Raw genomic sequence first — 27,929 nt, forward strand, 5'->3', positions numbered from 1 at the left:
TCCTACATTTAGAAATTATGAAAGATGCTGTTCTCAATATAATATGCCCCAACATGATAAAGACTAAACTTCTCAGAAACTATACAGAAGTGTTATTTTTCATGTTAGTTTACCTCATAGCCTTTAAAAACACAATAAACAAATATTTCCTCCTGCACCCACCCCTCCAAGTAATTCCTGAACTCCCCCTGAAACAGCTGGAGAAATGAATTACACCTCACCTTTCAAGGTGTTCATCAGTGTATCAGTCTAATTAAAGATTTGAACATTTGCCACATAGATTCACAGTCTTCTGTTTTGGTTCCAAAAAAGACTTTAAACTTTGAAGCCATTTTTATGCATTGTAAATTTCTTTCTCTGTTGCCTCATCTAAGAAGCAGAATTCTGTTTTATTTTATTCCATCACTGGCATTATTGCCTTCTTGCTACTTTCCATTTGATGTGAATAAGGACAAAAGTGCAGGACAATGTTTTTAGAAGCCCTCCTTATTTGATAGTTTTTCTTACTATTAGTGTATTTGCTTCTTTGGAATTCAAGTTACAGTTCGCTCGAGGTTAGGAAATGAAAAATCAGGTATTTGGCAAAGATAGTAATCAATTTCTCAGCTATTGAAATAATGCTTCTGATAACCAGAACTGAGTTCTAGTCACGAGTATTGCAAGGGCAACCTCAACTGTGCCCAAATGTCATGGACCAGAAAGGCTATTTTCATTTTGAGGCTCAACCAACTACCAAATATGAATATTTTCTGCCCTCTTGAATCTAGCTGCACTATTACTTTATCTTCATTTTACTGATAGAACAGCTAATCTGTGTCCTGTAGCACAAAGTTGTTCCATAAATACAAGCTTTTAATATATTTGTATTAAAAGCAAATACTTCCACTTCTCTAGTGTGGCCTTTTCTTATTAAAAGAAGATAAATTCTATCTTTTGGGGTTTTGTCTTTTTTCCTTTTAGAGTGTCTGTGATTTACAAGATACCAAGGACCCTGCACAGGATATTCAATACACCGAGTATGAAGTTGATGTCATGAGAGCTCAGAAAAACCAGGTGTGTGGTAATTCTCCAACTGCTGTTCACAGTCAGGTATTCCAGAACCCCCAACACTGCTGAACTAATAGCATATACTCATACCTCCTCTTTTTGCCCTTAAATAACTTCAGCTTTAGATTCCAGTTTAGTAGCTGAGGTTTTTTTCCATCATTAGATACTAAGCCAGTAGACCATTGTCAGATCTCAAAGTTTTGGCTCTGAGTCTCTTTAGAAATTAATAATTCAAATTTTCCCTCTGTTTTCTAGAATTGCCTCACTAAAATAATCTTGAAGGAAAACTTTGAAGCTTTCTTGACAGTAATTTCCTCATTTCTTCACTGTGTACTCTCATTTGAGTGTTGACTAACAGAAAGTGTTGGAAGCAATATGAAGGTCTGGGGTGGGGACTGTTTACTTGTGTCTTTCTCCTTCAAAACTTATTTAACTAGAAAGATACTGAGATGATAACATTTCTAACTTGAATTTGGAGGCTATGTACATTTTATCTTAAACAGAATGAATGGAATTGTTACACACAGTGATATGTGGCTTAACCCCTGAATTCCAGGAAAGACCTTTAGTGGGGAAAGGATCTTTTATTTTTTCTTATTAATTTTGAAGTGTTTCTGCCTTTCTCTGGATTAGTGGGGAATTAATTTTATAGAATAATTCTGTGCCAAATTAGATGAAGGTTAAAACATTGCCTTACAGCTATCAGTGTGTAACACTCTTCATCAGTATCATATGTGTATGGGTCTGTTACATTCAATCTAAGATTCATCCAAAGAATAAAGCAATTTCAAAAATCCCCTGCAGCCTTTGAACTTGCACATTACCTGTAATATCCTATTTATGTAGATATCAGTTCTGAATTTCTGTCACATCAAGAGCAGTCTTAGAAATCATTAAAATTTATAAAGCATGCTGCTTTTGGAATTTATAAAACAAACATACTCGGTATAGCTACATATCTCAAAATAACTATATAGTGCACTAGGTTTGTTATTTTTAGATGGTAATGTGTTGCAAAAGAAGATACTGGTATGCACTGATGAAATCATACAGGAAATTATTCATTATCTGTTTTTATACAAAAGAGAAAGGCTTTTAGAATCTTATCTGTTCAAGGGCATTGCAAACCAGCACAGCTTCTTTTTGTTGGACTACTACAAGTAATTTGAGCATTAAAGGGAAAATTACTTTTGTTATCTGCAGTTATTTCCTAAAGCACCAAGACAGAAATATACATCTAAAAGAAAAGAACTCTCTCATTGCAGTGTTTCTTGAAGTGTCTTTCTGTTTTCCAGTTCAATGGAAAGTGGCACAAAAATCTTATTTTTAAAGCAACACTTTAAATAAGTCTGACATTCTTTATAGAGTCTCGTGGTATCTCTTGTGTAGGAGAACCAGTATATTAAGATGGTCAGTATGCAACATGTTGCTAATGAAATCATGGGACATAATGCGAAATTCAAAGTTTCACATGATGACAGTGAATGTTTTCATGTTATCATTTTTCTCGGTTACTTTCGGTTAATTAATGTTACTTTGGACTCCAGGTGATGGCCTGTTCGCTTGTTTATCTGAAAGATAAGCTTTAAAAGAAAAATAAGCACAAAACAAGCAAGGGAAGCAAAACACAGCCCCTGTCACTGCATCTGACAGAAGAACCAGCAATACCTGACTGACTCAGTCTTGGTCAGGACTGCTTGATTATGCTGTAATAGATTTATATATAACTGTGGCAATACAAAGTTTAAATAAATCATTTCCAACTTCGTAGTTTTGGTTGAAGGATTTGCCTGCATTTTAGCAGAGCAAAAGATTGAATTATTGAGTATAAAATAAGAAAACATTAAAAAAAAAATAAAACTCAAGAAAGTCCCTGGCTGACTCTTGGGTACTGTCAGCCAGCATTTATCTGAGATGCTTCTTGGCTGTAGAACTTTAGAGTCCAGGTCATCAGCATTCTGCCATAACTGTTTTCTTTTGAGCCAGATTATTTTGCCTGCTTCATATTTTCAGAGTTAACTATGAGATGTACCACTCTCTTTCTAAATGTTTTTGCTCTGGAAAGCTCTCAGAGGCTGTCTTTTCCTCACTGTGCCTTTCTCCAAAATGGATCACATCTTTCTCAACTATGTCTTTCCAGAAATATTTTCCTAGTTCTTGCCCCACAGACATACATGGTACAGGTTTATATCAAATGGTGCTGTTGGAATTGTTTACTGTTTTTTTATTCTCTGTAGTGGAGAATACAGCACTAGGGACCCTACTGAAATTCACATTTCTAATGTAATTCTTAACTAGCAGATTTTCTCCAGGAATTACTGGAATTTTGTGGGTTTTGCAGGGCTTTCAAGATTAAAAAAAAATACTCATTTTGCATACTTGTTAGGCCTTAAAGTCTAGGTTTTGGTTGATTATTCATATATAAACCACATGGCAAAGTTGTCATCCTCTGTCCATTCCCTGTTAGTTTTTTGGCTTTTGATGCTTTCGGGTCACCTTAATTTGGTTTTTGGTACACACATAACTTGAACAAGAGTGAGATCTTTTAGAATAATATTGCTGATTAGAGCTACACATATACCACCGGCATCTGTGAGCACCTATGGGGAGCATGAAAGTCTTGTTCCTTAGTTCTTTCTAACTGTTTGTGGCAGTGAGAGCCTGGCACATGGGAATGTCTGTTCTCTTTCCTTTAGAAATGCTCTCTGCCACAGGTGTAAGTACTCTGAGGTGTCTTTTTGAGGGTTTTTCTTTGTCTTCTCTTATGCCTTCACTGCCAATACTCAAAATATGTGCTTGGACTTTTTGATCTGGACATTTGAGTGCAGCTTCATTTATTGATGCAACAGATAAAGTTAACCTTGAGCTCAAAGACCTGGAGAGCCTCCTACTCAGGTACTTCAGAAGTCACACAGTGCCGAAGTTCACACTGAGTGATCCTAGATACACAGAGCAATTACTTCAGGGATTGGTGCCAGTTTTAGCTAAAGCCTCATGCCATGAAGTAAAGTTAAAAAAGTAGATGCCTGGTGCCATTTGGTGTCAGCTAACAAGAAGTCATGGAAGCAGATCTTAACGGACAGGGATGTAACTGTTAAGACTTTAAGAAGTCATAAACACAAGAAGATTCTACATCTCACAGGGAAGAACAGTTGCATTTCCCCTGTGTCTTGGGGTGACTGTATAACTGTATTCCCTATCATCTGCCCTATGCCAGACATGAGTTCTGTGCCTTTAAAGCTAGCTAAGGGAGAGGAGGGAAAGCCAGTGGAATTCTTTTGGCACTGTGTTCAAAACACAGATGAGCTCACTGGCTTCTTCTGCCCAGCTGCTCCACTTCTGTAGCAGGGAAGAGAGTTACATTCCTTTTGCTTTTTAGCTGGTTTCTTGTTCACTAGCTAAAGTACGGAGGCCTGGGACTTTGGCATCCTCTTTTTCTCTTCTGGACTCTTCAGCAACACCAGAACATCACTGGGCGGCCCTACACCATGGCCCGGAGGGGCCCACGCCAAACCCCAGCTCTGGAGAGGAGAGAGCCCCTCCCACAAAGGATTCTGAAATCTACCCAGGTTCTCTCCACAGCAAGAGGTTTCATTATTTAGCATTATTCTTTTTTCCGTGCCTGCATGCACTTTACTTACTAAATAACTTTTCTTTCCTCACTTTCCTCCGAGGAAAATGCTTTCTGAACCTGTGAGGGGGGGGTGGCTGTAACCTGCCTTCTATCAGAGGATGTTCATTTCAGATGTTCCTCCGAATTTGTCTCAAACCAGGACACCCTAAAATTGCAGTGACCTGATCAACCATGTCACCCACCATCAAATGTCACCTCCATGTCAGGTATCAGCTGACATGGGGACTGTGTTTGATAACAGAATGACAGCCATATTTTTTCAGCATACTTTGCTGACATGAACATATTGCTGAACTTGGGAGACCATTCCAGGCTCATTCCACAAAACAGAAGATTTCATACTGTGCCATGAAGCCCCTTGGTCACCCCAGTGTTACTGGGCAGAGAAGTATAGTAGGCACCTACCTTAACCTGGGAACAGAGCACTACCACCTTTCATTTTCTCCAGAGAAGGAGATGTGCTGGTCTTCATAATGTGGAGAAAAAGTTACTGAGGATATTTACTCAGCTGCCAAGACTAAGCTTTCTTGTTTTCACATGAAAGCATGTCCAAATGGGTAAAAAAATTTTCATTTTTAAACCAAATTAAAGAGCATTATAAGAGCACTGTTATTACATTTTCTACTAAAGTTTGTGTGCTTAAGATTTTTAATTAGTGTTTCAGTACTTGGTTGCTCTCACCATGTTCCAGATTGAGGGCACTTCCAGTAAGAAACTGCATGAAAAGGAAAGCTGAAGTCCTATCAGTCACTCAGAACAGAGAAAATGCAACAATTAAGGCTTTTCCTACAATCTTAATTTTTCCTTCTTGTTTGTAGACATTATAGTATTGTCTTTAATTACATGATCATATACTATTTTGCCAATGTCTCAATTCAATTGTTCAGTATTTCTTTTCATCATCCTTATTCTTTATGTACCTTATTTTTCAACCTGCCATTCAGACACTTCAATGAACACAAAAGTATTAATTTTTTTTTTCTCAGAGAGTGCGTGGTAATGTTATCTTATCTGAGTGCCTCACAAACATTAGTTAAGCCTTTCTTCCCAATCCCTTTATGAGATTAGGTGTGATCTTCCCCATTTGACAGATGAAGAATTTACAGAAACACAGAAGTACAGAAGCATTAAGGTTTAAAAAAATAATTTAAACCCACTTTATGCCAGTGTTGAGACATCTGTGATAAGTTGCTAGCACTAATTACATTTAAAGCACTCAGAACACATGGAAAGCACATTTAAACTGCAATTATTTTTTCTTTGTATATCTGATCTTTTCCCCCTACACGTGCACCCACAAAACAAGTGTAGCATAATGCTAGCATGAAGATTTTGGTGGACTTCGAGATATATTCTTTTGAACGATCTTCTTTCACTTTGGAGAGATGATCTGTTAGCTGACTGTATCATTAGTCCATTCTAGAATTCTGCTCATGTTTGCAGTATAGAACTTAATGAGCAGGAAGGGGCTCTTTTTCAAGAAAGTCTCTGGAGTGATCTTTAAGTAGTGTTTGAAAGAATTTTGCATTGCATTTTTGACTTACGGGGATGTATTTTACTTTCTATTTTGCATATAATCTAGGTAAGTGTACTTTCCTGACAGCATTCTTCTTCCTGAATCACTGAGATTTGTTAAACTATTATTTTTTCCCAAATATTCTCCCATTTAATCAAATTTTCTTTTTCTTTGATTTCTCATTGTTTAAATGTTAGCCTTACCTAGATACACCTCCAAAATAAATACTTATAATTTTGTTCTGTACTTCTGTATGTAGTGGAGTAGCTATACAGCTTTCATATATGCTGTGGTTTGACAGTTTGCATTCTTGTATTGTTTTGAATTGCCTTTACACTGAGTTGCCTCCTAGGGTAGCTAAACTTAGAGCAAAATTAATTCTGCTAAATTATCTGCCTCTTTCTTGAAAGAGTTTAGTCAGATGATAAATCTGCAAGGCTGATTATTTAGCCAACACCTGTAGACATGACCCCCAGACAGTATTGTCATTACATGTAAAACCTGGCTATCTAAGAAATTACTTTGCATAAAGCAGGTTACATGTGCTCCTTAAAATACCACAGTATTCTTTCTCTTCCTAACTGTTGGCAAGTTTCCAACAGTTCAGTATGTTCCAAGATCATAATTAATTTATATTAATAATGAGGGAGTGAAAATACTGACTAAAGACCAACTTAGAGATAGAACAGTTCAGTAGTACTGTAGTTGTAGCTAATAATGCAACTTCCTGGATTTAGCCTAGACATAGTAGGTTCTGTGTCAGTCACCTATGGAGTTACTTAACTCTAACAGTAGACTCCTACAAGCATCAGGAAGAATGTGCACTAACTAAAAATCTTCTCACTGCTCATACAGCTCAGGTGCTTACTGAAAACTCTGCACCTCTGACAAAGCTGCTGAAGTTACTTCCCGAGAGAAAATTCCATTTATTATTTCCAAACAGTCTTAAAATAATGATTGCTTGGTTGTTTTACCCTTTATTTTCTTCTTCTCCCCTCTGTGCTCTGGATTGATAGTTAATACTTATGTTAAATTCACCAGGTGTGAATTTTGTTATTTTTGTCAGTTCTGGTACTTGCATGCCTACAGCAAAACCTTCCTTACTCTCTGAAGTCCACTCTATTAAAATCAAAGTAACAGTTGTAAAGTACCTGTCCACTTTTGAAGGTCTTTGCTACATTTATACTAAGCACTGGTTTATGTCCACCTCTTTCCTGATCTAAGACATGGTGAGGTTTTTTCTGTCTTGCAAGCAGTACATGGTTGGTCTAACAGTGCCTCATTAGAGCATCATCTTCCTGTAAATTTGCTGGAAGCTTTACTCTGAAATAAACAAAAAGCAATTGTAATGCTTCATAAATTCTTATTTTTTCCTGAAAAAAATCTTCAGAAATCACTCCTGACAGTACACACCACTACATGAAATTCAGCAGAGCAAACTGTTGTTTGTAATGGTGCTAGAACCTTCTATTGTAGGCTTCAGTGTTCCCAGTAGCACATTTAACTGAGATGAGCTCATTTGTCTACCTTGCTAGCACTCTACTGATCTGAAGTACAGCAAAATGTAGCTCCCTACGTGAGAGCAAAGTGGCAAAATTCACAGCACTTTTAGGACAAGTCTGTTAAATATAAAAATATAATACATTTTTTCTATAGTGAAAAGTGTTGGTACATACATACATTCACCAAATAAATATCTGAAGTTTCTTGTAACTTTTAGTAATGAGAAGATTAGCTTAATATGTATTTATGTTTCTTTTTTAGGAACTTGAACAATACAAAAGAAATGCCTCTAAATCCTGGAAAGAAATGGATTTTGATTCCGATTCATGAACTGCTCTGTCTTCAGTTTAACACATTGACTAAATTGTTTTTATCATTTTTACATTACATTAGGAATCTCATTTGATGCAGTTGAAAATATATAATATCAAACTACAAAGTTAATATTTATTCAGCATCCCTGTTGTTAATTTTCATAAAAGGAACTGTTTATTCACTCAGTCCAAATTTGCACTTGCACTGACAATATCTTGGCACTGGCAAAGAGTTTTAAAAAGTGAGGAGAAAGGAATTCTACATTGCTCTCAGATGAGTTTGTATATGAAGACTGGCATTAGTCAGTCCTACCTATTTTATAACACATTATTGGGTTTATGTTTGAATACTTCTAACCCTGAGCATGTATTTAAATATAAAAAAGGTTTTTTACACCCAGAATATAAAACTATGTAGTGTGCTAGGCATCTTTTTGTAGTTCAAAACCAAAGCTGAAGAAATACTTGCATAATTGCTTGATATATTTGAATAAATAAATAAAACTAAAACTGGCAAAATAAAGTGGGGTTGAAACCATCTTTGACCTGAATTCAGAAGTGTGCTTTCTGCCTGTCTCGGAATCATACAGTTTAATACAGGAGTTATTTCTTGCCATGTATAATGTCACATAGAGTTTGGAAGATGGATGTTTCTGTCATATATTCAAATGCTAGGAAGTCAATCTAATTAATTTGACAGATACTTGGTTAGTGCTGCAAGTATTACTGATTCATTCCGCCTAAGCTTGTGAAATCCTAGCCTCAGCTAGGTTTGGGTTTTTGTCCTTTCACACCTCAGTAGTGTGAGATGCACTGAGTGTTCTGAGAACACACCAGACAATCCAGATTAAAGCCAGAGGTGTCTCCTGAGAGCTCAGACTTGTCAGAGAGTGAATGTCTGAACAGTCACTTGGCAAACCAATCAACCCTACATGCACATAAAAATGGGAGAGACAAACTAATGTGGTATCTTCCCAGCTATTTAAATGTATTTGTTATTTTTAATGTATTTATTCACCAGGTGTTTTTCCAATACAATATTTGTATCTCAGAGTATTTTACATAAAGATATTAGAAAAATTCTTGGCCTCACACTTAAGTGGAAATACTGTATTACCTTGAGGATTGGATGTAAAGTTCTTTGTTATGAAGTGCCTCATCCCAAAACTATCATATAAAACTAGTTGTATAATTACAGAATTTTAAGATACAAATATACTTACCTCCTTGGAGAAATCTATCTCTCTGCAAAAACTAATTTCTTCACTGAACATGAAAATAAGATACAATATTCAGGAGTTCTATGTCCATTATGTTTTCAATTTTGAGAGGCCCAGGAGAATAATTTCCAAAGATGAAAATGGCCTTGCTTCTGACAAACAACTTTCATACTTCTTCCCTAGTTAAATTGACATTTTATTAAATAAAACCAAAACTTTATTAAACAAACATTTTTTTCCCCTTGTAATTCATAAACTGCTTCCAAAACAAGATTAGAACTTGACAATGAAAAGAAGGAAATGATATAAATAACTTAACTGTCTTCACTGATTTAGCATCATTTACAAGGCAAAAACAAGCTGGGTAACTTTGATACTGCTTCAAGATCCTGTTCATCAGTTGTATAGTGTATGCAAGATTAAAGTGGAGTGATGTCTTGATTCTCTCTTTACACTTATTTGGTTTGTTTCCTTTCTACAAATTCCTAAAATGATAGCAAAACAAGGCATAAGACTGAAAATAGAATTCTAGAAATGGGATTTACTAGCAGTTGTACTCCTCTGCTTATCAGCAGTGGGTAAAAAACAAAATAGCGGAGAAAAATTAGAGCACCATTGCTACGTTGTTAGTAATTGTCAGCAACAGCTGACTAAATTATATTCAGAAAGCCCTTTAAAACATGAAATACTGCTGATTATGGCTGATCTGGAGATCAGTCAGAGGAGAGGAGTGGGGAATACCAATATCAGGACTCATTCACACTCTTAGGAGAACACTGGTTTCCAAGATGAAAACAAACATGAGAAGATGAATGTATTTTTATATGTCATCACTTAATTTAATGTCATCACTTAAATTCTATCTAAAGTCCAACGATATAAGCCTTTGAGCATAATAAAATTACAAGTGTAGTATTCGGCATTGTTGGAATTGCTACTTTTTCATTGCCTGTCAATAATTCTCTCTCTTAATTTGAAGCTTAGAATTGCAATAATGGCAAGTACTGGTATAAAAGCATAGAGTACAAGGAGATCGATTGTGAACCGGGACAATGCCCCGGGATAGTTTTGTTCAATGAACTGGATGCCTTGGGAGAAAATGCATGCAGCATTATTTGCAGTGGAACTGCTGGCTCCACCTGTCAAGAGAAACAAACAATTTCTTTAGTAGGTAAATGACTAAAATTAACATTCAGACTGCAGTCTGTAGCTCATGCATTGAATACACCTCACCTCTCCCTGACATTATTTCCATGAAGAACCATACCCACAGCAGTATTTCTCATCACTTTGGAATAAAGCTGGACAAGCCCTATGTTTCTGCAGTTAATCCATGACATACTTTTTGAGGGGAAGAATAAAGGGTCACTAGGAGCTCTCTCTTTTGTCCATGCCAAACAAAGATTTATGGCTTTTCAGACATATTATCTGGAGGGCCTCAAGAAGCAAGTTGCCCCATGTGCTAAACTTAAAGAGTGTTCATATGTGTTGAGGGTTCCAAAATGCAAGAAATGGTGACTGTCTGAAGGGCACATTAAAAATGGGGTGTTTATTGGTACTAATAAATGCATGGATTAATTTTCTAACAGTTGTTGATCTTGTAATAGAGGTACAGGAGAGACTAATGGATAAAAAATATGGAGCCTTGGAGAGGAGCACAGACACCTGGCTACAAAACCCTAAATATCTTAAGGTAGGACCAAAGCTGTAAATTTTGCCCTACTAATGCATATTAGCTACTAACCCTGCCAACCTGATTGATTCTCTTGTTTTGCTGCTTATCTTGCTCACAACCAGCAAAGCACAACCTGACAGACCCAAGCTGCTCAATACATACCACGGAAACATGTTTGAACTGAAGCCTCTCTAGTATTGGAGGAGTTTGTTATTGTATAGTATTGGAGCTGTTTGTTACCTCTCAATACTCCCTGCACTGATGTTTGATCTTAGATTGTGCAATTTGTGTAGCAATGCTCAAAAAAAAATTTCCAGCCTGTTATAAACTTAGCTTCCAAAATGCCTCCAAAGGGGGGATAAGAGAAGAGGTGAAAAAGAGAAAGATGAAGAACTAAAAGAATGAGAAATGGTTGGAACAAAAGATTTAAATTCTGCTCTAGCTTGCTGATGTGGCATTATAGTCTTTACTAATTAGTAAGTTCTTTTTAGCAACTCAAAAGTTATCTTTATTTCATCAGGATACATGTACATAGAAGGAAAATAAGTATCAATATCTCATTAAAATTACGTATAATTGACTTTTTTTTAAGAACACTTACCACATGTGAAGTTTAAGCCATAAAATTCATTGACTACAAGGACTTCACTGCTGTATCTTTGAAAGGTAAGAAAACTGAGCAGTTTAAAAGGTGTTGGCATTTCTTCAAGGGTCCTTAAAGAAACAGAGAAGTTAAGCTGGTTTTTCCTAAATACTAAGAGCCCCCAAATTAAAACAAGCTCTCATTGTATCTAACCTGTGACAGAAACAGTTCTTGTCTCTACCTGTAGGGTTTTCAAACAAAGTCCATTTTTAGGGCTAAGTGATGAGACACTGGAGGCTGTCCCTGACTTTGGTACAGTGTCATAACATTCAGCCCGGACTTGTTTATGGACAGTCACAAAGAATTCTACGGTTGTTTGCTGTTCACATGGCAGTGATAAACTGGAAATGACAACACCCAGTATAAACCTTACTTGCCAAAATGTGTTGCTTCCAAAGTAAGAAACCACCACCCCTCACTCCATCTTCAAAATCAAATTCATTGCAGCAATAATAATAAAGCAAAAATGAAGCAAAAATAATGAGAAGAAACATTCAACAAGACTGGGCAATTTCAGCATCCAAAATACTTCAAGATTTACAATTAAACAACAAAAAAATTCAACAGGAAAAAACCCCAGCAACCCAAGTCTCAATGCTATTTTTAATGTCCTTCATTGCTTATGAAGATTAATCAAAAAGATTCATAATATTAATTAGCAATGTCTCTGCTGTAAAATATGGTTAGAGACCACTCTAATGCTTTTAAGTTATCATTAAGGCATTAGACTATGGTAGCAGGAGTAAATGTCACTATAAACACACATCTTCTTGAAATTAGGCAGGGACCAAATAATTAGACATGAACCTAGCTTTACTTTGTAAGTATGAGCTGAGATCTACTTTAAAGAGACAAAGCACCATCAACTTTGTGAAGATTCATATGGTTTTCTTGAGGACAACACCATCTATTGTTAGGCTTACTTCATTATCATTGGGAGGGCCTCAGGTAAGCATATCCTACTTGCTCAACGTCTTCAGAATGTTATTTAACAATTACACATTTATTCTGGTATGTTCCTCAAAAAACCCAGTAATTTCAGTATTGACAAATACAAGAGGAAAACTGTTGAAACTTCACACAATTAAAATGCAAAACCATTTATTTGCATAGTAACAGAGCAAGTGGATCACAATTTTCCTGCATATTTACTACACTACTTTTTAATTTTTATATAGGTCAGTCTGCATGGGTAGAAAAAGTGACTGAAAAGTTTACTGGCTAAACTGGATAATAATACCAATAAGATAGTTGAGAGCAACTACTTTTTTAAACCAGCATTACACCTGTGTTTACTGTCTGGTAGGTTCCAGCAGTTACTAAAACCTGTACTAAAAAACAGGGGTTTTTGGTAGGCCCCTTTAATGAGGACAGCATTTCACATCATAATGTCAGCACCAGTAAAAGAACTCAGATGACCTGATAGATATGAATTGTTTAGTTTTATCTTTAATGTATTTGCAAAAACTGGGGGAAATCTTCAATATCTGTGTTGATATCTAAAGGTATTAAGTGTCTGTTTTGTGTGTTTAGTACAAGGTCCAACAAGATTAGGTAGTTCTGCCTCTGAAGGAGCACAGCTGCACTTGCTTTCCATTGCTACCTGTGCTCTACTGGACTTCTGCAATACCAACTGTTCTAGAAAACTCTTCCACAGTTGGATCATTTTAACAGCAACACTGTAACAAAGATTTTTTTCCTACCTTACTAGTCCCGTTCCCACTATCACACCAGCTGAATTCAGTAGCACCACGCCACTCTGGACTATATTTGGGTCTTGAACCACGCCAAGTATAACAAGTGTTAGTAGTTCACCAATCATGTGAGATGCTAGGACAACAACAAAGAAAATTCCAAATCTGGAAGCATCAGGATACAACCCTGTAGTCCTGTACAAAGATGAGCAAAAGAACATTTAAAAAACATTGTTTGGGCTATTAAACTTGGAAAGTGGCTTTTACTTTTGTTTCTATATGGGTTTTTTGCAGTTACAGCTGATTAAGTGGAGAGTTTATGCCTTAATCCTTAGTATATTGTTTGGAATCTTATCACAAAGGACATACACTTACTATCGTGATATAACTGCAGATGTATGAGGTTTTCTCCATCTAGACTGAAGAGGGTTATGCAAAGATGTAATTGTTGTAGAAACCCAGGCTGGTTCAAGACAATCAGCTTGGCTTTTCAATTCCTTAAACTAACATGCTGCTTCTTGTAGAGTCTTTGCAGTGGGAGTTATTCATGTAAGCCACATATTTAAAGAACATCTTTATGCAGGTAATTAACAGATGGGATTTTGCACTTCTGATACTGTGCAAGCAAACATAGGTGTGGATATACTCAAACTAAAAACTAATTGAATTCACCACCCATGTAATTCATACCAATGCAATTTCCTCCATACTCCTACATTCTTCAATGCAACATGCTGTTCCCAGTTTTCCCCTAGCTAACCCAAGGGAAAGAGTCCTCTCAACCTGTACTAAAGATTAAAAACTTAAGAAAAGCCAGCAATTGCTTGACAAACTAAATTCAGCCTTATAGTGTATGTGACAGATGACAAAACCTTTTATTACATCGTGACACATTACTCTTTTTCCAAAATACCTCATACCAAAATTGCCTCACACTAGGTGCAGACTGCATGCTTAGCTTAGCTGACAAGCAGCAATTCAACATTTAATTTTCTTTTTTTTGTTGCTCAGTGTAAGACCCTATGTGGTTTTTTTTAATCCACCATATTCAAATATGGTCTTAAAATAGAAGTATCAATTCTCTCACAGGGTTTTCTGTAGCATTTTTGGTAACACCAGAATAATTTATAAATAAATGGATGCACATTGACTCTTCCAGTATTAAACACTCAGCGAGCTAGAAGGCATTTAACAACCTTTAAGTACTGATTGGTGCAGAAAAAACAGCTTTCCAAAGTCCTAGCAGAAACCTATCACCTTCTCTGAGCCACTCTAATACTTTACACAGAGGTAGGGAGACACAGACCAGTAAATCTGGGGTAGGAATAGACCAGAAGAAAACCTAAAAAAAGAAAAAAACCCAGCTCAAAGAGAGAATATTACAGCATAATGTGAAGTGTCAGAACGTTTCCCAGAGGTATCTTTAGCTAGGAAAATCTGCACAGACAGAACATTTACTTGATTGCAAAAGAGGCTCTCTTTGATCTTGGCCAGACCTGCCTTGTGTCTGACCAGGTAAGAGTTTGGGTCTGCCTGACCCAACTGTCTGACCCCACAAACACAAACTCTGTGAGCAATGGCTTGTAAGAACACTTGCCAGAGGCTGTCAAAGCCTCTCAAAAAGTTAGTCCATCCAGGAAAGTTCAGTCCTGCACAGATACAACTGTCAAAATTTCATCCAGCAACTGCTTGCCCTAAGAGATCTAAGAGCATTGTGAAATCACTTTTGACACATCACCGATGGCTTCCAAACAACCGCAATATTGGAAAGATAATATCTGTAAATATTATCCATTAACTGAAGCCACACTGTTTATTGTTGATTGTGTTTGAGCCAACCAAAGCACATATGGGCAAAGTCTCTGCCCACATGGATTTCCTGCTTGCTAAGAAGTGAGCATGTCATTGAGCCTGGAAAGCTGCTTTCCAAACGGCTGCCTTCTCGGCAGCAGTCACAAACTGAAGGTGAGCACAGCACTTGGTGGGAGGAAGAGTAATTTCTGTCTGTCTGTGAAAAAAAGACTTTTCAGGGAGCCCTGCCTCAAGCAGGCAGCACTGACAGCTTGCAGAAATAAAAGCCCAGGTAGCTAAGGAGGCAAAGGTGGCTACTTTTCATATCAACACCAAACTACAAAAAAACCTGGCCATGCATGCAAGTCCTTACACCTGGAAGAGCAGGGATCTTCTTTTTTCATTTTTTAGGGGCTGAAAGTTATTGAGGTTCCAAATGGAAAGAATTAAGTACATGCTGAGCACTGCCCCTCATTGCCTACTATAGACCAGAAGGAAGAAGAGAATAGTCATCTTTTTTTCCTGCCTAAGTTTTTCTAGATGGGAGTAAAATGCTATTAAAAAAGTCCCTGTGCTGAAATTCTGATTCAGTAGTCCAAGCAATTTGTGTAGTTCTACTTTATCCATTTTCCATCCATTTGACTGGAAAGTAAGAGCACTAACATGCACAGCTACAGCAGAATGCCTCCTGCACTTTTTACCAGGGTCTATCCCACTTACCATTTTTGAACAGCTCTTCAGAGAACATGCATCCAGGACACAAACCAAGCCTGCTCATCACTTGTACACATTTTACTACAGACTGCCAACTGATTGCAACTGTCCTAGGAAAACTATTGGTGCACTAGACATCTCTCATAATTAGAAAAGAAAAAGACTGAAGGACAGAAATTTGTGCCTTTCTCTGGAGGGTATGAGAGAGGGATCCAGATCTCATCACTTCCATATGCTGTAGCTAAACTGCAATGTCCCAGAAAATAAAGGTTTTGTTACTCTCACATACCTACAAGTGACTTGCTCAGTTCTGGGGGTTTTTTTTATATTTTGTGTTTTTCTAAATGCAATGTAAAATGCCACTTCCTGCTTTCAGTGTGGCACAAGAATGGTAACTGCCCCAAGTCCATTAAAACTTCCTAAGTTACCTAGAGAACTGGTAATTTACTTACTCTGAAAGTGTTCTCAGCTCTGCTTGAAAGAAAAAGGCTAAATTTGTATCATCTTTTCTTAGGCTTTCTGTGTTACCATCTTGAGAGACAACAGCAGGAAGTCATGCCAGGAGGCCTTTTGCTGACATGGTAACTGACATTGGTAAACAAAATGAAAATGACAATCCAAAAGATGGTCCAAATGCTTACCAGTATATAAAGGTGCTGAAAATGGCCACGCTGAGGACACTGAAAGGCAGGAAATGTACTACATAGGCTACAAGCATTTGCCATTTCTTATACAAGCCATCTTTACTTTCTTGGTCACTGATAGCACGTAGAGGTGGGACTGAATCAAATATATAAGAAATAAATTAAATTACCATTAGAGAGATCAAGACTTGTTGCTAGCAGAAATGACATGAAGCACAGAGACAACTTTGAGAATATATCAAAAACTTTCTGCCTAAACCACTCTGATTGCTTTTTCCCCCACTACAAATGCAAAGCATGCTCCCTGCAGATTGCAAACATTGGTAAGCTTAATGAAAGAGGCCTAACTTAGCAGCAGGCAGGACAGCCTTCTCTTTTGGCGTATACAAATTAAAGACCTGAGAAAACCTCTGTCACTGGCTAATTCATTGAGGTGCTCTGATTTCAAGCTGATAACAGCAGTGTATGTTCCCTACATGAGCAAAACAGTTTTTAGGGCTGTTTTAGATAGAAACTACTGTTGCTTTCAGTATGGCACCTGTAAGAGAAAAACCCTTAAAAAGAAAAAACATCACATGTATACTCATAAATCCAATTATGCTTAATTGCTGTCAAAGCTGTTTTGTATTTCCATCCTTTCCATAGTTTGGTTTTGAGCTCACTTAGGATGTTAACTAGACCTAGACTTTGTCTTGCCTATAAAATGATAGACACAGGCAAATCTTTTGCACAGTTTAGAATAAAGCCTTCATAGACAGGCCAGCTGTAAAAAAGAAAGGCAGGGATCAGGGCATATTCCCTTGAATTCCACTGAATTTTTTGCTTCTGTATCAACTCTGACCTTACTGAGAAGTGTGAGGATCCTTTAAATTACTATCTTCGAAAAAACGCTTTTTCTCATTTAAGACAGAGTGGTAGCAATAGCTGCTGCTGCACTTAAGACAGGACAGGAACTCACACAGGGCCACAGCATTGAGCATCCCTGTGTAGGGGGTGGCACTCACGCACTGGTAGACAAGCCCCACACGGTCCTGCACGGCTCCCTGGGCCACGTCATTCCTCAGTCGAAGAAGGAAAAAGGCTATAAACAAGCCAAATAACAGATTCTGAAGGAGACGCATGATGACGCCTATCTTATCTCTGGAGAAGTTTCTTGTTGTTCTCCTGATAATGAAACAAAGCAGCAACAAAAAACCTGTTAGCTACAACTGACCACATGTTGGTAGAGTATTTAGCTTTGAACAAATTTTAGACAGTGTCCACAAAGAGCTAATATATTAAAAAAGACAGGGACAAGTACAGTGGGAGATCAAAATAATCAAGGAAGTCCATCTGTACATGGAGGGGAAACCTGAAAGATTAGTGGAGAAGAAAAAAATAATTGCTTTAGAAAAGGGGGAAAAGAAGTCTTACCGTAAAAGAATCAATATTTGGTAAAAGCCACTGGGTAAGTCTTTGTTTTTGAATGGTATTGGTGGCAGCTCCTTCATACACTTTGTTTTTTCAATAGCTGCCAGTACTTTGCTAAAGATCCCCGAGTTTCTGTAGGCTGATACAATTTCCTGAACCCTACTGTAGGTTTCAAGTTCACGTTCCTTGCTTCGGGTGTCCACAGATGTCAGATCCACTGTAAAATGACAAAGTTTTTACTCTATATACACATCATTTTCCCTTCATATCTTTTTTTCCCCTTGCAACTATCTTCTTGTCTCCATTCTAAAATGTGCAATGATGGTAAGATCCATTGAAAGTATTCAAGGTTTCTTTTACTCCTCCCTTCTGTTAGATGCAGCACGAATGAACTGTACAGCCACAGGAAATCTGTGCTTTGTGACCGCTGTAGGACCCTGCAGTTCAGGTCCTTGATCTGGAAATGCGAGGCCTGAGCACTGTGCTAGTCAGACCTTTAGCATTCTCACAGCACAGAGCTGTGAAGAGCAAGACAAAGCACTAGAGGATGAATGTTTATGAAGATGAAGAGATGACTTATCTGATCACATATTTCTCAGGTTTTCAGGAAAATGCTCAGACATGGCTCCATGGCTCCCCCTTGTCCTCTGCCCGCTCCTCCATAACTACAGAGCTTTATTTTTTGGTTAGTGTGAACTCACACTGCAGAGACACCGCTCTTCTCTACTTGAGCTGTTAATGCACTGTTGCACTGGGTTTCACCTACCTCCTTCACAGACATACTTCTCTTTTAATGTGTAGTTCAACAATGTTTAGCTGGCCAAATTTCCCTAGCAGGCTCAGCCCAAGCTGAAGGTAATAATACTGACTGCCATGGAACTTAAGAAATGTAAATACTTCACAGAGTTAATGTTCCTTTCTAATAAGTCCACCTAAACATACTCCTGGCAGCAGCAATTCTTCTGTTGGCAGATGGGAAATTTTTGTGTTCTATTTTTACAACTCATACAGATGCAGTAATAGTGCTAAAACACCTTAGAAATTTCCCTCTTCTCCAACAGCAGTGAATTAGCCAAGGTTTTGAAAACTGGATTGTTCTTCTCAAGAACATTTGTTCTTACACAATTTTATATTACTCTTCTACATCTGGTAAGATGTCTTCATCAGTTATTTATTCCTAAGGTTTCTCTCATCCTTAGATTTCAGTTTTGCAATGTTCTGTTCAACTTCAAAATACAAATTCACCAAAAGAAAAGGAGGCCTCGCCCAAGATTCTGAACTTGTCCTCAAAACCTGAATTAAGCTTATGAATAGTTCCGCGGTGTTCTAAAAGCTGGAATTCAGGAGAATTGTCTTTAATGGTAAACATATCCAAAACGAAGCCTTCGCTTTTACAAATATGAACATCTGAAATGCAGAAACACTTTTTCAAACTTGGCCAGTGTGACTTGCTGGAAGTCACACAGGAAATAAATGGCAACTGGGTGTTCTTTAAAAGAACTGTAACACTGACTACTAACTAGACCAAGTAGCTAATGCCTACCATGCATTAGTACTTTTCATAAACATGTGACATTTCAACAATACATCCACACTCAATACACAGGATCTATTTTCCTCTGCTGCTGGTGTAAATGGTATCAGAATCTGTCCCTTCATTCACATCAAATCACACAAAAAAATATAAACTACCAATTTTCAAAAGACTAAATATTCTGATGATTCTTTGCTCTAAACTGTGTTTTTTCCCTTTCTTGTCACATTCAAAAGTTGACATTTGAAGAATGCAGTACTCTCTTTACCAAGCTTTTTTAAAAGTGGGTCTAAATCTCAAATCATCTATGCTTTTCAAGACTATTCAAATTCATGAAGACAAAATTATCCTCACTGTCATACCAGTATTTTCAGCTTTATCCCATTCCAGCTTCATGTCAACAACCATCCTCTCTTCTCACTGAGTTTAGAATGCCATCTAGACAATAGGAAAACACTGCCTGCTCTGAATGCAGATTTTTGGATTGGTCAAATCCCCTGGTTAGTGCTCAGCTAGTACTGCCAGAAATTTACCTACATGTTGGATTTAAACAGAGTTATATACATGTCTGCATATCTGTACACATGTATGCACACATACAAACACATCCACATTCTCTTCAAACCTGTGCCTGTATGGATCAGGGACATGGATGTCCTGCAGCAAAACCAAGCCTCATTTCCAAGGTCTCTTGCTTACCCTATTTTTCCATCCTGAATTGGTAAAACAGCACTCTCCAGCTTATGCCAACAGCTTGCTATCATCATCTCCAGAAGCACCCATTCTGTTCCAGTAGTTCACTCTGGTATTAGCAACTCCCCAAACTTTCAGAAACCTCAGACTCAGAATTCCTAGAAACTGATGCCTCATCCCACACTGGTTCTACACCCTTCCTTCCAGGAAACAACTCTTTTCAGTTGCTCGGCATCACAGAGTCCATAAGAGCATGGGATTTTCCACAATTTTGGAATCAAATTAATTTTCCACATCCAGTGCACAGCCATAAGGAAATGCCATCAGGAACCCACAGGTTTCATGAAGTTGAGATTCTTTTTTTATTGGTAGTTTACTCCTTTACTGCAAATATGGCTATTTTATGGAGTCATTGGGAGTAACATGGGGCCAGCCCTCTCTCTGAGCTGAAAATAACTAAAAAGTTGGAGCAGAATTCAAACACATTTCCATCTCTATAAAAACTTCAACTTGGGGAAGAAAACAAATTGTTTTACCAAAATAACTTGGACAAACTTACCAAAGAAGTCAAAAGGATTTGATTGTTCAGGACAAGAATAGCCACAGTCACTAAAAAATGTGATCATTTCCATAGGGTTCCCACAGAAAACCATTTCTCCAAAGCTCATGATGGCTATTTTATCAAATAACTGTTGGGGGAAAATTAATATATTATCAGTTATGTATTAAGAATCACAGAACATGCTGACTTGGAAGGAATCCATCAGGATCATGGAGCCCAACGCCTGGCCCTGCATAAGACACCCCAAGAATCACACCATGTGCCTGAGAGCATTGTCCAAAAGCTTCTTGAACTCTGTCAGACTTGGTGTTGTGGCCACTTCCCTGGGAGCCTGTTCCCAGCCACCCTCTGTGTGAACCATCTTTTTCTAATATCCAGCCTAAACCTCTCCTGTCACACTTCAGGCCATTCCCTCAGATCCTGTCACTGGTCACCACAGAGATCAGATCAGGAGTACATTAATTCTTGAGTACAGCTACTGTCTTGGTAATAGAAATGCTCTGATGGGAAAAATAGTTTTGACATATTCAAACTTCCTTACTATATTTCTCTCAAAGGAAGTTTGTCCTTTCTTTCCCTCCTCTTTTTGGTGGTTATGCAAAATGACACATCTTTAAGCTCTAGTGGTTCTCAAAACTGTCAATGACAGCAGCATACAGAGGTAATTCATACAAAGAAATGTGGCCTTCTGACTTCACTTTAATGCACCTTCACTTACTGACTGACCTCCTTCGGTGCTTAATAGCCCCAGTCTGTAAAACCCCCAAATTGTTGGCAAGATTATCCTGAAGTGCTTAAGGACTTTAACAGCACTGCTCTTCAGGTGAACACCTGCCAGGGCAAAGTTCCCACCAGCTATGATCAGTCCATGTTCTCAAGACACCAGGGCTGCTTTCGGTCCAGAAAAGCACTGTTGCTCCCCTCTGGCTCCACAATCATTTGCATTCCATTCAGCCAGCCAGGGAAGAGGAGTTTTGCATTTGTGTGGCAGGTGATGGATGTGTCAGAAGAGCAAAGTGAGAAACAGTAATGTGAAGGGGAGAAATGCTCTTCCCAGCACAAACCCTGCAAGGCAGGACTGCCCCACCACATGACCAAGGTATATCCACATGCCTTGTCATGGCTTCTCCCAGTGGTTTTGGTTTGGGTAGTTGCATAACACAAGGGTTAGGCACACAGTCAGAGTCCATACTATTTTCACAGGGCAATGTGTGTCCCAAAGTGCCCTGTGACTGGCACAAGGCCAGAGCTGCAAAGTTCAAGAGAAGCCTCTAATTATGCAAAGGGAAGGCAAAGAGGAAGCTATACTGGATCTTGTACTTCCATACTGAAAAGAACCTAGGTACTAAAAGGTCTGGTAGAAAAGCCAATAGTGAGTAGGCATCACATACCCTGAAAAGTTCTGAGCGAGGCTGGTGAATTGTAAGAATCACAATCCTGTCTCTGTGTGCAAGCTCTGAGAGAAGCAAGACAAGCTGGTTTGCAGTCAGGCAGTCCAGCCCTGTCGTTGGCTCATCAAGTAGCATGACCTCTGCCAAATGACAAGGAATAGCTTTAAGATTCAGGTAAATGAGGAGCAAATGGCATAGCCTCTGCCTTTAAAGCTAATTTGGCAAATAATAAGAAATTATTTTACAGATGAAGTTCCACACGTAAAGCAGAGTATGCACAGATATTGCCATGACATGATCTTTCAGTTTTAGATAGCTTCAGTGGTTCAATTTCAAGGACTAGGAACAAGGACATTAAAAAATACTGCAGAGCAGAATACCTCTTTTTCTAAATTCAGGTGAAATCTGAAAATTACCAAAATAGATTTGATGCATACATCTGCTTCTAAGAATAATAATGATAAATTTCAGCATGTACATAACTGTAAATGTAAGTGACAAAATTAGCAAGAAGTTATATATTCTGAATTAAATTTATATATACACAGAGAATTTGTCATGAACAAACCAAGAATTGTTAAAATTGATTGAAGATTGAAGCAGAAGAAGTTACTGCATTTTCTTCATTATTTTATTGCACATGAAAAGGAAAAACTTATAATCAAATCCATTAATTTTTTATAGATGAGACATAGCACAGAAGAGGGCAGTCCAACCTTTATCAGGGTGCAAGGGGAAGAGACTTTTCACCATAATTTTATCTACGTAATTACTTCTGTGTTTACTATAGAGTTTAGTGACATTCTGAGCAGTAACCACACCCCAGGAGTCACCAGCAGCAGTGATGTACCTCACTGTGCTATTTAAGCTCCTTCCTGCCTAATAAGCAGTTGTAGCACATCCACATGGCTACAAGGACTCCAGCATCCAATAAATATGTGCTGTACATTCACTCCATGAGATTCTGCCACCTTTAAGAAACTCTCTCAAAAGTGACAAATTTTTTCCCATGGATAATCCTTCTATAGCTACTCAGCTTTGATTTCCTTTCATTGGAATTTTTTTGGCTCTGGAACATACAAGGCATTCACACATACATAGCTCAATGGCAGCTACTCCACTACAAGGCTCAGTGCTTGCACATGTATGGCTCTAACGTACTCAAAAATGATAAATTAATGGGCCACAACCAATATTTGGGAAGACTGAACCCAGAAAGGGTTAAAATGGATAAATCCAAGTTTAAACCTATGTTCAGTCCCTAAGATTTTTAAACTGTCTGCCTTCCAAGATCAACTAACAGATCAATGGCAGACCTCAATTACTGCTTATTTTTTTCTGTCATCACCAGACTGGCTTCTGCTGAATTAAAGAATGCAGATGCTTTTGTATTTTTAAGAGGTTTACGGAGGTCTGTGGAAGGAGCACAAAGTGACACAGCCTTGTTTTATTTTGGAAATCCATGCAATGGTACTTACTGGGATCTTGTAAAAGCTGGGCTGCAACTGATACGCGACGCCTCTCACCCCCAGAAATTCCTACGATGTTACGGCTTCCAATTATTTTGTCAGCAATGTGGCTGAGACTCAGCTCAGCCATAACTGCATCTACCTGAAAAATAATGACAATTACAAAAGACTAAACACAGTCCAACCCAGCCTGTGTGCAACGGTAAAAAACAGGGGAAAAACCCCCATAATTTTATGTTATAGCTTTATAAATACCCTGCTTGCATCTATTCTAGTGGGAAGGTATCTGGCCTAATTTCTATTTGATTATTTCTAATATATTATTTTTTAAATTTCATTTTCATGTATTCTGACATGAGTAAATTTTAGTTTCACTTGACATTTAGAGATGAAGAGTTCAGAGGTGGGACTAGAAGTTAAGGTATGAAGCATAATGTGCTGCTCTGGCTTCCAAAACTGGGGAGCAGGAGGGCACATCAATTCTGGGAAACTACAAAGTACTGAGTGGAAGATTGGTGAAGAGAGAAAGCAAGATCCTCTGGCCAGGAATATCCAATTTTACTTTCAACAGAATTCAAAAAGAGCCCTTTAAATAAATCTGAAACACACCTATTTTATCAAGAAAGTAGCTTGTAGAGGGCCTATTAGACCAGCGCTTTCTTGAGCTGTTGTGGTTAGTGAGAGATATCCTACAGGAGACAGAGTGGTGTCAAAATCAGTTCTGCTGTCCATGAGACTTGCCAGCACACATGGCCCTAAATACCCCAGAGAACTGTCTTTCCCCTCTGAGTTAGGGGAACTGACCTCAATACCAAGAGCAGCATCTCCTGCAGCAGTAACTGCTTCAGCTTCAGGTGGAAGGGTTTTGTCCCAGCATAATGGTGATGCCCTAAGGCACCAGCACAAACCCCTTGAAGAGGTGGGATCACCAGAGAACTTGTGTCCTACTCCTCACCAGGAGGATCTCTCCCCCCTTGCAAAACCTCATAAACATAAAAAGCAGCCATGGATGGAAAGTGCTGCTGGTGAAAACATTACATGACATCTTGTCTGCCTTTCTGGTGGAAGACTGTAAAATACAGACCTTCTTTTTGATGGAGTTGTTGGAGCATTTCGTAAGAGTTAGTAAAGCTGTGTAGGTCAAAGACTCCTGTACGGTGAGAAAGCTTAACAAAGTGTCACTCTGGAAAACAAGTGAAGAGGAAGAAGCAGTTAGTCCTGTAGTAATTAAAACTTTGTTCCTGTTCATGCAAGCTTAATTCATTCATACAGCTTATTAACTGATTTGTCCCAAACTCACTAGTAAACTCACATTCACATTGCACTACTCCATTACACTAGCAACTTTTTTTACACAAAAGGAAGCACAAAAAAATAAATACAAAAATCAACCTGTGGCACGTAAGAGAAGCAATCTCTGAACTGTTCCCTCTTCAGCTGACGGCCATTCACATACACTTCACCACAGAAGCTGTCTTTATGTCCCAGTCTTCCTGATATTGCATCCAGAAGTGTTGTTTTCCCAGATCCTTTCAAACAGAGGAAATTAATCATGTAACAAGATGAATTTTACGATTCCAAGAGAGGTAGCCTGACTTGGATGGACACATATGAAAAGCAGAAAGTTGGGGTTTTTTCTCAATAACTTTAAAATAATAGGCCCTGAAAATGTAGCTAATTAAGGGAAAGTAAATGGGAAAATTAGAATGCAAATTAGCATTTAATTAATACAAATTCACACATTGCAGTGAAACATTTGAGTTTTGAAGTAACCATGTCTGTTATTGAAGTTATAATTGTTAGTTAGATGACAGAAGACTCAACTCTGAAAACCACGCACCACTTTTACAAAGCAGAAGCTAAAATCAGCCATAATTTCATTATTTAAAACACAGACCTCAGTCACATTCATGTCACGGTGGAAGTCACCAGTATTAACTCTGATCTTATTTCTGTTTAAGTACTGGAACAACTTACCAGAATTTCCTAAAATCCCCATGATCTGGCCACTCTCTATGTGAAATGAAACATCCTTAAGTATTTGCCGGGTCCATTTTTTACAATATAAAGAAAAGTTCCACCATGGGCCAACGTGCTCTCTTGGGAAACAAACATCAATAAAAAAAATAGAGAGAGAATACGTAAAAATTTTGCACAAAGGAAGTGAATGGTTTATAGCTACTTTTATGTGGGATGGGAGCTGCAAGGATTTTAAAATATGGAAAAATAAAAATAAAAGTTTTTTCCCCCTTAGCCTTTCCCCTCCTCAGGCTTTAACTTTGGCATTTTCTATAAGATAAAACCAGGTCTGAGCACATTTTTCAGAATGATTGCTAAGAGGCTTTCGGGCTACACCAAAGGCCAAACGTGAACTGCGGATTTGCTGATGATGTTTGCCAGCCATTAATCCACCTGTTCCTTTCCTTAAGAGCCTCGTGTTATCCCTCTGGCACCAGTAAGAAAGGCAGTGGGAAAGGGCACAATGTTCGGAAATCTCCTCTAAAGCACGTCCTTTAGAGACGTGGGAAGGAGATCTGGGGAGCCTCCGGAGGGCTCTGCCCTGAGGCGCAGGGCCCGGCGCCATGAGGGGGCCTGGCACCATCGCTCCCGCCCTGCTGGGCTGCAGCCGAACCCACAGCCCGCGGTGCCAGCCCGCTCCCGCAGCCCCTGCCGTCGGAGCAGGGATCCTCCACACCGCCCTCCCAGCCCTACCTGATGGTGTAGGAGACACCCTGGACGCTGATGCTGTCGGGGGCCTGCCCCACAGCCTTCCCCTCGCCTGTGTGCCCGATGCTGCTGCTCTTCTCCAGGGTGGGAGACACTCTGCCCGACATCCTCGGGTGCTGGGGCTCCGCAGCTCCCCTGCGTCCCTCACGCTGCTGGCCGCGTGCCTGCCACTGCCACTGCCACCACCACTGCCACCGCCACCATGCCTTCCCCGGCACCGCGCAGGGGCAGCTCCCGCTGTCCCCGATCAGAGCAGGTCGCTGCCCCCGGCGCTTGCCACCTCAAAGAAAACAGAGGGGCTCCCTGTTCTTTCTTTTTCCGGAGAACAACTGATCGGTGATTAGCTGAAGCCGCTATCTGATGTACCTTTAGCCTGAGCTATCACTGTCCCAGAGGAGGGGAGTATTTCCCTGTCCACGAGGTCATGCCAGCTGCAGAGACGCAGCTCGCCAGGAGAAATGGTGCTGCGGTGAGGGTGCCTGGAAAGGACTGCGTTCCAAACCAAGAGGAGAAGGATTTCCACAGCTTTCATAGAGAAGATAGTCAAACCACTGCAGGGAGCAAGACCTTCCACCACCATGAAGGAAACCACTGAAAATGTCTCTCTGGACGACGCCAGCTGGAGCCAGGTGATGTGCGAGGGCTTGGCTGGGGGTGAGAGCTGCGTGGAGTGGGGAGGGGACCCGAGGGGTTCAGCTGTCCCGCAGCTACAGCGTTGGCCGGGAGCTGGGAGAGGCAGGCAGCCATCCTGCCCTCCGGGCTGTCACAGTGAGCCCTGAGCTCCTCCCGCTCTGAAACGGGGAGCAGAAAGCATCCACACCCCCAGCAGACCACTCTGGGCATGAGGCTGGTGCCATGCAAGCCGTGCTCAGGTGGTACGATGGTGGATCCTGAGAGAGGATCTGCAAGGGTGTGGATGGAGGAGAAAGCCCCTGAGCATGGCCTGGACTGGCTTTCCCAGGATATGCCTTCAGATTGGATCCCCACATTTGCTGAGGAGCACCTGTTTTTAAAAATCAGGTTCAGCATAAGGAAGGGCACAGAGTGCTTTGGCAGCAGGGGTAGTTTGGAGGGCTTTCCTGTGGCTCTTCAGGCTGCTTGGTGTGATATTGCTTTCTGCTGTATATCTAGACTGAAAAAATTAATCAGCCTTGTTTGTTGAGAGGGCAGGAGGTGCACACAAGGATCATGGTCATCCCCTGCCAAAGATACCACAGGCATGGCTAGGGTCTGGTACAAAGGGAACAGGTACGTTTGCTTTGGCTAGCATATGAGTCTGACAAGTAGGAAAAGCACAGGGTTGTGGGAGAGATATGGCTGGCTGGAAGAAAAGCTGCAGGCATGCACACAGAGCTAAACCCAAAGCCAGAAAGCTGCCTCAGCAAGGACTTTGTGATTGCAGCTGTATGCAAGAGGTTAACCAAGCCAAGTAGACTCTTGTTATTTTAACTGAAGAGGAGAAAGAGACTGCACTAGTGGCTGCACAACTATTTGTTCATAAAGCCTCCAAGTTGAGGAGTCCGTGTGGAATTCAATAATGGACATAATCCAGTGAACCTTAATTTGTAGCTGCCATAATTCATCAATTACAATATGCACCATTTTGATTCAGTAGACTAATACTGCTGAAGTAGTACATCTTTTTTCCTCAAAAAAAAAAAGAGTCCAATATCTTTGTAGTGGCATGACATTTACCTCCATTTTGAAAGTTTTCCCTTTTAAACTGAAAGCAACTAGAAAAGCACAAC

The 27,929-nt window shown here is 39.3% G+C and overlaps 2 protein-coding genes across 2 annotated transcripts in view; one reads left to right on the forward strand and one right to left on the reverse strand.

The window, feature by feature from the left end:
- Positions 1–27,929, forward strand: part of LOC309570087 (ATP-binding cassette sub-family G member 8-like) — a gene marked incomplete at its 3' end in the record, with an annotated part of 50,653 nt that overhangs the window by 11,785 nt on the left and 10,939 nt on the right. The window contains exon 12 of the mRNA XM_082276712.1: positions 961–1,053. Within this exon, the coding sequence (XP_082132838.1) occupies positions 961–1,053 (93 nt within the window). The remainder of the gene's footprint in view (positions 1–960; positions 1,054–27,929) is intronic.
- On the reverse strand, positions 10,177–26,288 carry ABCG5 (ATP binding cassette subfamily G member 5; the record flags this gene model as incomplete). Its single annotated transcript, XM_082302592.1, has 13 exons — positions 10,177–10,373; positions 11,511–11,623; positions 13,256–13,441; positions 16,393–16,531; positions 17,354–17,559; positions 17,809–18,022; positions 20,592–20,721; positions 21,986–22,125; positions 23,464–23,592; positions 24,535–24,637; positions 24,847–24,983; positions 25,432–25,553; positions 26,167–26,288. The coding sequence occupies 13 exons, from the start codon at positions 26,286–26,288 to the stop codon at positions 10,177–10,179; spliced, it is 1,938 nt and encodes a 645-aa protein (XP_082158718.1).

The sequence above is a fragment of the Coloeus monedula genome, assembly GCF_965178545.1.
Source record: "Coloeus monedula genome assembly, chromosome: 2".
Classification (NCBI taxonomy): Eukaryota; Metazoa; Chordata; class Aves; order Passeriformes; family Corvidae; genus Coloeus; species Coloeus monedula.